The sequence below is a fragment of the Copadichromis virginalis genome, linkage group LG18 (assembly GCF_057382275.1).
Source record: "Copadichromis virginalis isolate Kocher_CV1m ecotype Utaka linkage group LG18, C_Virginalis_male_GT1.1, whole genome shotgun sequence".
Taxonomy (NCBI): domain Eukaryota; kingdom Metazoa; phylum Chordata; class Actinopteri; order Cichliformes; family Cichlidae; genus Copadichromis; species Copadichromis virginalis.
The window spans coordinates 25,175,115-25,187,698 of NC_140635.1; the positions used below are offsets into that span (position 1 = coordinate 25,175,115).

At 41.0% G+C, this 12,584-nt stretch overlaps 1 protein-coding gene across 9 annotated transcripts in view; it reads left to right on the top strand.

Annotated features, from left to right (window-relative positions):
- Window positions 1–12,584, top strand: part of st3gal3b (ST3 beta-galactoside alpha-2,3-sialyltransferase 3b) — a 50,192-nt gene that overhangs the window by 32,566 nt on the left and 5,042 nt on the right. For all 9 annotated transcript variants that reach the window (XM_085439889.1, XM_085439890.1, XM_085439887.1 and 6 more), the window contains 2 exons: window positions 10,075–10,221; window positions 11,993–12,139. In XM_085439889.1, coding sequence (XP_085296015.1) covers window positions 10,075–10,221; window positions 11,993–12,139 — 294 coding nt within the window. The remainder of the gene's footprint in view (window positions 1–10,074; window positions 10,222–11,992; window positions 12,140–12,584) is intronic.

Below are 12,584 nucleotides of genomic sequence, written 5' to 3' on the forward strand. Positions count from 1 at the left end.
GCTGCTGTTATTGTGTATATATTTATTTATATTTAGATTTCTTCATACATTCTTATATAGTTCTATATTGTGTATTGTGTATTTTGTTGTACAGTTATTTTATTTTCAACTTTAATTTATATATTTTATCTTATTCTTCCCAGTTAAATTTACCCTTCATTCTAATTTGTGTTGTACAGTTATTTCATTTTTAACCTTAATTTATATTCTATTCCTTCCTAGTTAAATTTACCCTTTTTAATTTTTCATATTTATTTCCTATCTTATTCATAGCCTTTTCCTTTTTTGTTTTCTTTAGGTCACGAGCAGTTGTCCAAGCATTTCACTACATATCGTACTGTGTATGACTGTGTACGTGACAAATAAAATTTGAATTTGATTTAAATGCTTAATGTGGAAAGGACATTCAAGGAAAAATGACCTTATTTTTTCCCTTTGCTTTGCCATGTAACAAGCCTATCACATGTCCCATGGAATATTAGTATTGGCACAGTTAATTGACAGGTTATGAGTTGCCCTATTAATCTCACAGGGTCAGACTGAATGGCCCAATTGTGTCTACGTTATCTATGAAAGTATTACCGAACATGGCAGTCTTTTAATACCTCCTCTTCTCGTTTTGTCCTTTTGTTAGAAAAAAGCTCTCTTGGCACTTTCATTCTGTTCTTGTTGAGCAGTCTATAATATATCTTTGACTGGGATTATTTTGAATCCACTTAGCTTAAAGTCAAAGGGCCTGCCTCAAAGTATTTAAGGGAACATACTAGAGCCTCCCTTTCTTTTCCTTTTTTCCCCCTCCCCCCCCCCCCCCTTTTTTTTTTTTTTTTTTTTTTTTTAAGTTGTAGCATGTTTTATATCTTTATGGATTTACATTATTGCTGAGTGCTTCTATAAAGCTCAACATATGCAGTGTTAAGCAAAACCAGTCCTCCCTCCTTCTGTGAGTGGAGGTCACAAATTCACCCATAAAGGGCAATAACTTGACTTGATTTTAAATTTGGACGATTTCCCCTTTAAGGCCATTCTGTGCACCGTTGCATCACTTCGAGCACTCTTCCTAGGTTTGAATCGCTCCCTGGCCACTTGCATGCACACTGAAATTTCAGTTGTCAAAACAGCAACACTTCCACTTGGAATTTCCAAAGTGGTGCTTATACACCACTTTGAAAATAGTCATTAGTTATTATTAATCCATGGCTTTCTTCCACAGTGTGCCTTTTATCGTGTCTCCCTGCCTGGTCTCACTTTGGGGGTTCTATTCTCTTTTATTGTAGGGTCTTTACCTTACAATACAAAGCGTCTTGAGGCAACTGTTGTTGAGATTTTGGCGCTGAATAAGTAAAATTTAAATGGATTTGTGAGAAAGGACAGACATACAGAGGTGTGAGTGGTTAGCATGCTTCTGGTCACACTACTGACCTTTGGGTTTGGACTCTGTGTGCTTTCTCTAAACTACAGTTTGGTGTTCAGGTCGTAGCTTTAGTGTCTGGCTCCAGTGATCATCCTCGACATGAAAGCTGCATCAGTTTGACACAGAAGTTGATGTTTGTCTGTGGTGAAATCTAAAAAGAGCACATGCAGGTGGTCATATTTGGATTTCCAGTGAGCAATCAAACTGTGAACACAGGAAGTGGTGCAAAGGTGCACACAGAGGTCTCCTGCGTGGGGAGGAGTGTTGAATTTAAAGCAGATGTTTGTTTGTGTGGGTTTTGGTTTTTTGTTGTTGTTGTTAATGTTGGTGTTGTAAAACTCACATTTGTAATTTTATTAAAAATCAGAGTAGGGAGTGTATTTTTAAGCAGGCAGAATAATCATTTATTTTTGTTGTTTTGTTTTGTTTTGGAAAAAAAGTCTCATCAGAAAACACAGGATTTGGGAAACCTGCTTTATTTTCTGACACAGCCGAGTGAATTTCAGAGACCGTATCCCAGCTGGAATTTTTACAAGGCGGCTTTTGTCAAAATAGAAAGTCACAAGTGGAAAAAAACAGAATAAGGGTGGGTGGGTGGGAATGGACAATACAGTTAGGGTATGGCATAACAAACTGAAACAAAGTAGTAGTGTGAATTTTGGTTAAAGGACAAAAGAAAATGGATAGGTGGAAAGGATAATGTCAAATGGAGTAAAGGGTTAACAGCTGAGGAAAGAGTGAGTAGTGGAAGTTGACGGTAAAATAAAATAAAACTGCTTTCTTCAGCCTTTGATAGTGCCCAGATTTTTGTGGCGTGTCAGATGGAGAGGACAGTGAAAATGGCTGCCTGGATAATTGATCTGGCCCCCGGCGTCTGACTCAGTCCTCTTTGATCTGCTGAGGAAGGAGGAATGCAACTCATGCGTTAATTATCAGGAAACAGAAATATCATCAGTGTCTTCTGTTTTGAGGCTCGATGACAGCATGGCAGAATAAAACTGACACATGTGCAGACACCCATGTTTGACCTCCAGAAAACAGGAACATAATGGGACACGCTATTTATATGGCAGGAAATCGAATGCAATTCATCTGTACTGCTATTCTAAACAGTTTGCTCCATTTTTATTTTGGCAGCTTGTGCCCTTGAAACTCTTTCAGTGTAAAAGTAATCCATTAATGGATATCAGTGTAGTGAGGTGGTTTATAGAATTACAATCCAAAAAAAAAGCCCCTCTAACTGTTCAGGCTTGTTGCTAAGAGTCTACAGTCCTAGAATAGCAGAGTCGGTCGGTTGTGCAATCTGTCGGTTTAAACTGCTTTGGTCCAGATGTTAAATGGGCTGCCTTCCTCATTAGTGCTGACCGTTGCTCCCCGGTAAAGTCTCAGTGGTGGTAGGTGTTGTTATGACTGTAAGCCGATGTGTTTAGGGAATGCTTTAATTTGACACTAGTTTCGAAAGTTGTGTATAATAAGTAGCACGTCACGTTGGTTTAAATGATAAATGAACTGTCTGCAGCGAGCTTTTATGTGCTTATTTAAAAATGCATCACACAGGCATTTAATTTGTTTGCTCACATTAAACTATTTGGTAAGAAGATGCAGCATATACCTTTAGTGAAGCATGAAGCTGCTTGTGTTACTAGGAGAGCAATATCTGTTTGCTGTTGGATTTTCTGCCTTGGCAGCAACATGAAAGAAACCCGTCAAAAGACTGATATCCTGTCTTCATTGTATCTCATTCACTAGCAGCAGGAAAAATGCAGAGTAAACACCAAGATGTTTTTATCTGCACGTTTGATTTCACCTCCCGTGATCTCAGGAAAAACGTTCCTAAAAAAAATAATTGTAATAATGAATTTTTTTAAATATATGCGTGCTCATTATTTTAAAACTATTTTCCTTTACTTCTTACCACACAAACAGGTATTTAATGGAATAAAACAATCATACTTTTGGTAAAGAACTATTTGCAGGAAATCCTCATCATGTAGCAGCAAGCCCCCCCCCTGCACCCCTTTACTCGATCCATTTTGTTCGTGCTAGAGGGTAACATAATGTAACTCTGGACAGTTGTCCTTCGGGAGCTTTCACAGCCGGGAATTTCTTTGTGTAACCTGCATACTTGGAGCTGGAAGGGATGAAAAACCTTTTTTACTTGCCTTCTGTGGTTATGAAAGCAAGTGTAATTTTTTTTTTTTCCCTGAAAGGTTAGTGGGTGGTACACACTTGCGCAGTTCCGAATGACTCAGCTAGCCGGTGGTAAATGTGCCGGACTATCCTTCATTTATTGCAGATTTTCATGAGCCTAGAGTGCAGTCTTGGAAAGCTGGCCAGAATACAAATTAGCAAGACAGTTTCCCAATCTGTTATTTAGAGTTTCGGACACTTCCACAAACACGCAGACTCACGCAAAGAAATCCAGTCGTGATCACATCTAATCCTTCTTCCTAATTGTGCCTGTCCTTTTTAATACATACACAGTCCCAAAGCATCACAAAGCTTCCAATTTCCCTTATCCCTCATTGTCTACCTGATTACAAGCTAACTTTCTCACTCTGCCTTAAAATTGGACCCCACAACGGCAACAGGCTGGTTGATTGCCACATTACATGCTGTTTACACATGTGCTCAAACGCGATTTCCACGATTGCTGATATAGTTTTTTTTTTCTCTCCTGGGTCTAATTTGCAAATTTTTTTTTTCTCCTTCATGCACAGTGTGCACTCACAGTTCATGCACACACAGCCTGCATGTGTTTGTATATGTGGGGATATTTTTAAACAGATCCAGTGAAAGATATACAGCCGGTGGTAAACACGGGGTTTGAAGGTGGAGTGTCGGTGTTCTATCTCTCCTGTTTGTTTACAGGAGCTTTCGCTGCTGGCTGCAGGGCAGAGAGATAAATGATGGATGCAGACAATTTGTCGAAGAAAGTACTTCTCCTTTAATAGAAATGCCGCCAGGGGTTCTTATTCCAAAGTAACAAAATACTATAGTGTAGCCAATATTTCTGTCTTTTGGTAATGCCAAAAAAATCGAGTGTAGCTAAAATATCGAGTCTCTAGAATGGCAAGGGTCTCCACATTATTGAGAAATTTAAATGTAAATTCCCGATGGCTGGAATACTGGTGTGAGCCAGTGAGCTGTGTCACCCCGTGTGGTGCCCAGATTTTTGGGTTTACATACTTGTCATTTTATCCCAAAGAAGTTTATTGCAACCCTTTCACTGTGGATGAACTGCAGGAAGGTATATGGCTCTTCTTTTAAGCCCAAACATCTGTGGAGAATCCCCCAGTTGCATGCATACATGCATTCATAAACATTTACATACTTGTAAACATGGATTCTGAACGTGAACCAAGTGACTAACGTGGTGTCCGGATGTCACTGATTGCCACGAGTGTTGTGTTTCAGAAGTGCTTCACCTACATAGCCTGCTGTGATTTACACTGGGACCTGTACACTGGGTTCCTTTGGTGCTGTGTTCCAATAGAGTGGATGTTGATTAATGATGTATTTATGAGAGTTTAAGGCGACCTATTAATTGTCAAAAGGTCACCAAAAGAACCAATGTTTGTGTTGTTGTGTTTTTGTTTAGTTTTTTATTCATTTGTTTTTTTTTTTTTATATATATAATGAGATAAAAGCAGATCCTTGTGACACTGCTTGTGATCTTTCAACACGTCACCTGTTACTTCCCAGAGACTTTGCTGCACCTGCTGGTTTTAAAGGTTGTAGTGTTGTGAAGCGGTGAAGCATTGGCACGATTTTCATCTTTGCAATCGTGGAAGTTTGAAGATTTGTGCTTCCCATACCGAATAACCTCAGAGAGACCAGGAATCGATCAATCACTGTGACCTCAATGGGAGGAGAGGTTGTGGTATGTGTCAAGAAAACAAAAAACACAAATCGGGGACCGCTTCAGATTCCCTCCTAAAAACAAAGAGGGGGAATATTATAAGTGGAGCTTTAGTAACTGTAATCCCCTGCTGCGCACCTCCAAGTTTTACTGCTACCTCCCTCCATTCAGACATTCTTGCACAAATGGCTCCTCTTCAGAGGAGCACTTAAGTGGTAAGACACTACCACTTGTAAACTCAGAGACCTGACATGTACACAGTGCTAATGACCTCCAGGCAGCTGTAATTGTGATTGTTCGCAGTTTGGGGCTGCCGTTTCGTTTTCAAAATTGCTTTAAGTCGGCCCTCCGGAAATTCGGTCCACCTCGTCTGAGCCGTGCAGCTCCACGGCACAAACATCAAACGCAACCACATTCTCGCTCGGTAAGTTTACAGGATTGAAAAACTCCAAAAAGTGTTACGGTTGTCAATCAGGGAAGTAAGGCCATTCGTTGCTATTGAAGCAATACTCTGAGATCAATCTGAAGAGTAGTCACATGTAAGCTAAAACTGAAAACCGCTTCTGGTGACGAGATTGTTTGGTTTCACTGCTTGTGGCAGATGGTTTACGCTGAAGGCATTTAAAGCCACTTGTAGTAATCCTGCAAATGTGAAACCTTTTTCCCTTTATCCCCCATATTTCATTGTTGTTCCGTGTGTCTGCACTTTTTGCTCGGACCCCCAGAAGCTATAGACTGAGCTGGCTGTTTCACTTAACACAGCGGACCACTTTAGTTTTAAGGTGAGTTCAGTTTTGGTTTGGGCTGGAAACCACAATGAAACCAAAGCACGCTAAAAACTCTCAATGCAAGGCTCTAAACCAAAGCTGTTGCTTATTTGAGCCTTTTTATGCAAGGACACAGGATGCATACCATTATGTTTATGGACAGTCTAATTTAGGTATCTCACCAGCACATGATCTTAGTTACCTTTTTCGAGATTTTTAGCTCTGTTGTTAACGACCTTTTTCCTTGTACCATTCCTTTTTGCTTCACTTTTTCCATTTGTTTGATCCTTTCCATCTTTAGGCTTACAGTAGGACTTCTCCTCATCCTGTGGCACGCTTTAATCCTCTGATTCAAGATCCCTTTTTTTTTTTTTTTTTTCTTTAATGGTTTATGTAATTGTGATTTTTCCAGCAGCTTTGAAATCACAAAACAAATACACTTAGCCTTTGTAAGGCTTCAGCTCAAGCTGACAAGTTACCTGTACTCTGCCATCTACTTTAATCGTACATGCTTTTGTTTGTGGTTTCCAAGGAATCAATAATAGTCCTTTTCTAATCTCAACAGCCTTACTGCTCTGTTGGTACATCCTCTTCATCCTCAGCACAGAAAAATCAGTATTGCACAGATATTATCGCAACATCACTGCATTGATATAGTGCTGGGGATTGTCTCACACAGTGCATACATTTAGAACTGCATTTCCAGCTCTCTGCACTGTGTGGTAAACAATGTTTATAATTAGCTCTCAAGAAATGCCATGAATGTTGGCTGTAGTGGACAAATGTGTGTAATTCAGAGTTTGAGGTTAAGCCAGCCCGAGCTGTATGCTGTGCTTTGATGTAGCTGTATAAGCAAGTATAAGCTTGCTGTTCCTGTTATTTGGAGAATTGTTGAATCTGTGAACTCATCATTTCTGCTCATCTGCGCTCAGTTCAGGCTCGTTATGCTTTGAGATCCACCTTCTGACAAGACGGCAAGGAGTTGTATCATCTTTTCCTCAACACGGTTGACTGGCACTAAGCTGATTTTTAAGTTTTTGTAACTAAGTAATGTTGACCCCCTCTAGGATCTATCTCCTTGCATTGCAAATAATTAACTCACCCAGTTCAGGTTTGTTTTAACAGGTGCTTTATTGGAGCGCACTGCCTTGTGCACACACTTAAATCTAATAATCTAAACCAATTTAACCATAAAGCTGTCACAGGAGAACGGAAACAGTCATTTCCTCTTTGAACACAGCTCAGTGACAGCCCAGCCAGCCAATGCAGTACACGTGTGTTCACCTTTGAGCATGTGTGCGTCCGTCATTAGCAAGTGGTGTGAAAGACTCTTTCCGTAGCTTCCTATCGTGTCTAGGGCAAAGTTACAGCGCTTTGTTTTGAGAAACAAATGCGTGCTCACACAGAGGTTAGCAGTTAGTCCACAGTGGGAGCCACATCCTGTTCCCTTAAGGCTATTTGTAGGAGCTTTAAGTACAGATTGTACGCTACTCATCGCTGGAAGTGCAGCCTTTTCAGTGCTGCTTTAAAGCAGTTTCTTTTACTCTTTATTTACTGGATACCTATCTTATGTCATTTTGATGTTCATTGTTCTTTGCTGTGTGTTTAACCTTCAATGACACATCCAAAACAGGGCTTATTGTTTGAAAGTGAAGTTCTTTCTCATTCTGCTCAGCGGTTTGTCGTCCTTCTCGCATATGTTTCATTTGTAATGTATCAAATGTTTCCAGTGGGTGGCAGGTGTTTACTGCACGCTAGCTAGTTAAGCACCAAGATTATTTTGCTACAAAGCCATATTAATGTAGTACATGCAGGATGTGGTTTGGTAAACTGTATATAATGTTCAAGCCCTAAATGTGCCTCTGTAGAAGCGCAAGTTGGCCATAAAAATAGATCAGTTTTCCACTTCCCCTTAATTCACCTTAAATTATCTCTCAGGTACAAGGAAGTCTGTGGAATTAATAATTTTCTTTTGGTATTTTAACATTTATTTCCTGCTCCTGTGATGTGTTCCTGAGCCTGTGCGTTGACTCTGTACAGAACTGTCTGGTTTTAATGCAGTGCAGCCCGAGGCTGAACATCACAGCCATTCATGACTTGTTTTCAGTCTTGTTCTTGTGCACAGGAATGCCACTGAATTCTCTGAATATTTTTTATGATCACTAAAACATTTGTAGTTTTATGTTTTGTTTTGTTGTTGTTGTTTTTTTTTTCTAAACCATTTGCTCACCAAGTTTTCACAGCATTTTGAAATCCACCATATCTTTCCTTCTCAAAGTTTGGGATCAAGTAAATCATTGCTGTCTGTTTTTTGTTTACATGTTACAAAGTGTTACAGCGTTTTGGAAAACAGGGTTGTGAGCAGCTTCCCACATTCCTGAACTCATAAACATACCCACCGTTCCCATCCTTCCTAACAATCCCAAATCCTTACATACTAATTGCTCATACATTTCTCAAAACCACCTGTACTTGTCTGATCTTCAAAGAGATCCCCACCCTGTGACATTTGTGTGTATGTGCATGTCAGGTCATTGCTGTGTGTGTGTGTGTGTGTGCGTTGTGTCATTAGCTGCTCTCCTTCCTAGAATAAAGAAAAAAATGCATCACTCTTTATTCAGCATACACAGACCTGCACACATCCAAACAGCTCGGCTAAATAGATTTCTGGCAAACACAAGCTGTGTTGACAGGAGAGATGAGCTGCTGTTCCTGTCGCGGCTTGCCGAGGGCACAGAGCTGGGCCTGCGTTCAAAAAGAGCCGCCACTGTTGAACCCACAAAGCCATCAGACTTGTTGCTACTGCCTCTGCCAACACACAAACACACACACACACACATTGCTGTATCAAAGGCAGCCAGGCGAGTGTTTGACTGTTTGAACAGGTGATTCACATTGGCTTCATGGATCTGAGGAGACAAGTCAATCACACACTGTTAATTTGTTACTTGTTAATTTAGTGTAACATTTGAATTGAATGCAGTAAAGGAAGCTAGGACTCAGGATTCACTTGCATTATGTATAAACTTCTCCAAGGGGGAGCTTTTTGTCTGTCTCAGTTTATTAATATCAGTCGGCTGTTCTGGAAGGACCAAGTTGGGCAAGTGCCTTTCATTAGAGTTGCATAATTTTATTCAGGTGGTGTTACTAGCATGTCTGACGGGTTGTGCTTGCGACTGATGAAGATTGCCTTGTGTAAAAAGACCCGAGGTCTCTCGGAACACCCTCGGGTCAAGGTGTGATTTTGTGATTTTCTTTCTAATGCAATATTTACCCAGAGATGTTGAGTATGGATAGGTTCCCAGCAGGGTGTCTGACTTCAGACAAAAGTGGGTCTACAAAAGATTTTTTGTCAAAATCAATTATTTCACTAATATTGATATTTCCAGAAGCCTGAGAAAATTGTAGGAAACAGAAAGTCTCCGCACGGTAATGGAGCAGTTTTGCTCCAGAGTCGGTGCATATTAACACGGCAGCACTATTATCAGCACCTATAATCATTCTCCTTATTTGGTGTTCACTTAGATTATGAAGTATTCTTTCTCAGAAGGAAAATGGCACTAAAGCCTTAAAGGTTCAACTGTGTGTCGCACTATTGTCTTATCTAAATCTTCTAAAACTTTGATGAGGACTTTAGTGCAGCCTCTCGTTACCACTCTAGGGCAACTGCATCTCTCACAAACTGCTAGACTTTCCTTCTGATGGGTCAAAATTGCTGGTGTCCTGCAAACAGCAACCCCCAACCTCCCCTTCATTCATTAAAGGTCCAGAAGTAATTTCCCCAATCAGTGGTAGACGGAGCCTGGCTTCTGGTTTGCTTCTTTGTTTAAGGAGGATAATCTTTTGTTGATGTTTGGTTGGTAAATTTTAGTTGCCTATCACCAATGCCATCAATTGAAACCTTTTAGTTGTTGTTTTTTGTTTTTTCCCATTTGTGCCTCTGTGACATGTCTCTAATCTGACAGTGTAAAATAAATTCTTTACCATACACAAACTGACCTTTTTCTGCTGTCCTCCATCTTTTTACTTTTCAGAGGGGCACAGATGGCTTTTGGAAGTCTGTGGCTCAGTCTGTGCCTCGGGAGCCGACAGAGATGAGAATCCTCAACCCCTACTTCATCCAGGAGGCTGCCTTCCAGTTCATTGGCCTGCCATTCAACAATGGCCTAATGGGCAAAGGAGTAAGTAACAGTGGAACTTTACTTTTGTTTTAAACCTTCACTGTAGGTATGTTGTAACTGCACACCCTTCTTAAAAAAAAAAAAAACCTGCACTGTGTCCAGTGGTGTAACCTGATGTGCACCCCCCTTGAAGTGTAACTGTGCAGTCCAGACAAGGATAAATGCTGGCAACGGCGTCGGCCAGTTACGTAGGCTACATCAGATATCGACTTTGTATGCATAGATGAGACGTTCATCTGTTTTTGTAAGAGAATGAGAGCTCGATATCCAGAAAGAATGGGGAGGGGATTGGACTGTGTTTCCAAATGAAATGCAGAATAATTACAGTCCCACTCGTCTGCGCCCTGCTTACACAAGAGTCTTTTTCCTTTTTCTTTTTTAAGTAACTAATTGAAGAAAATATACACATGTTATATAATCTGCTGATTCTGGAGCCATTTAGGGGCTTATTTTGCTGTAAGTTATGAGCAGAGTTCATTCTTGGAACAGGAGCTGCGATTAGGGAGCCACGGATCTAAAGCGTTCCGAGCTTTCACTGCATTTTACTTCGGTACATTAAAAACTAGTGAATACTCGCTGTAACCCGGCGCCAGGGTGGATCCCTCTGCCGTGTCATCCCTTTAACCAGAGAATATTTTGTTTAAGAAGTAAAGTGATGAAATTTAAATTGGTGGCTATCAAATCGATTGCAGAGCAGAAAAATTACAAACTAAACATCAGACTGTTTGAAATTAAATACTGGTGTGCAAGTGTATATAGTGTGTGTGTGTGTATGTGTCTGTGTACACTTGGCAAGTAAAGGGGGGATAGGGGGAATTGGAGGGGACATGAGGAGTGTATCACCCTAACACCACCCTCTGGGGGCCACCAAGAACACCCCTGCATGAACTCAGCTCTGCAACATGTGTTGAACATGTGGGCATCACATTATATATGTGTGTGTTTGTGCGTAAGAGAGCGAGTGCATGATGATCTGTGTGCACGTTTGTGTTTGTGTCTGGGTGTTTGCAGGGCTGTCTGGCTGCAGAGTTGTATGATTTGGCACATTCTTTCCCTAGAAACACTTTACCGTTTCTCCTCTGACCATCACAGTATATGTTTATGTACATGGAAATTAATGAGGAGGACTATTTGTTATACTGGTGTTTATGTTGAGTGTGTGTGGCTGCATGTGTGTAAAATAATCTCTTATTAGAACATGCAGTGGGGGGTTGGCCAGCTGCTGGTTCAGCTCCACCTACCCTGAGGGCTGCAAATCAGGGTAATGATTTAAATAGGGCCTCCCTCCCTCTGCTTTCTTCTGCACCCTGCATTCCCCCCCCCCCCCCCCCCACACACACACACATACACACACACACCCTCTGTTGTTCTGCAACATCCTCACACACAATCAAACACACAGAGGCCCTTTTACCTACCCCCCCAAATCCCAGATCTCTGGCACCCCAGGGCGGTTAGGAAGCACAGCTTCAACCCTGTAGCTCAGCGTGTCGTAGCAGGGGTTTACAGGCATCACATCTCAAAGGTAATAGTTAATCACCAAGTGTTCAGAGTCAGTTAGCAGCAGTGAAGTAGAACAAAGACAGAAGTACCGAAGACGGAGGGAGGGAAGCAGATACGAGAGTGGTAGAATACATCTGTGTCAGATGCAATGAGAAAATTATAATAATAATTGGGTAGATTTTCTTTTGTCATACCTGTTTTTCATTTTGTGTGTGTGTGTGTGTGTGTGTGTGTGTGTTTGTTGCCCACACCTGTGTTTCTGCCACAGAACATTCCAACTTTGGGGACTGTTGCTATAACAATGGCACTGCACAACTGCGACGAGGTGGCGGTGGCTGGTTTTGGTTACGACATGAACAAGCCCTACGCACCTCTGCACTACTACGAGTCTGTCAAGATGTCCGCCATTAAAGAGGTGAGCGTTCGCACATCAGCACTTATTTCACTACAGGGTAATCCAGCATTGGAGGCACTCTTTAAGATTTCTTTAAATGAAATGCGGAACGACGTGGGCTCATTCCTAATGAGAACAATATATTCTAGCTGCTCCTTACCCTTTGGCCACAGTAGAATAACCAAAGTAACAACTGTAGACTTTGATTAGGAGGGACCACCACTCCTGTGAAGGAGTGTGAGGGGGACGTGAACTGGCCTACAGCCAAAATACATTCACTACAAAGCAGTCACTGTTTGGACTTATGGTAATATTAGTCCAAGAATTCTTTTGGGGTTCAACTTCTCCCATTTTTTTTCTTCTTTAAAGCCAAAATTATAACCGTTATGAGCTTATGGGAAGAAAAAATGCTTGGAGGTGCTCCGGAGTGCTAAACAGCTCTTTGCAGTTAGCTAATGGTTGTTCT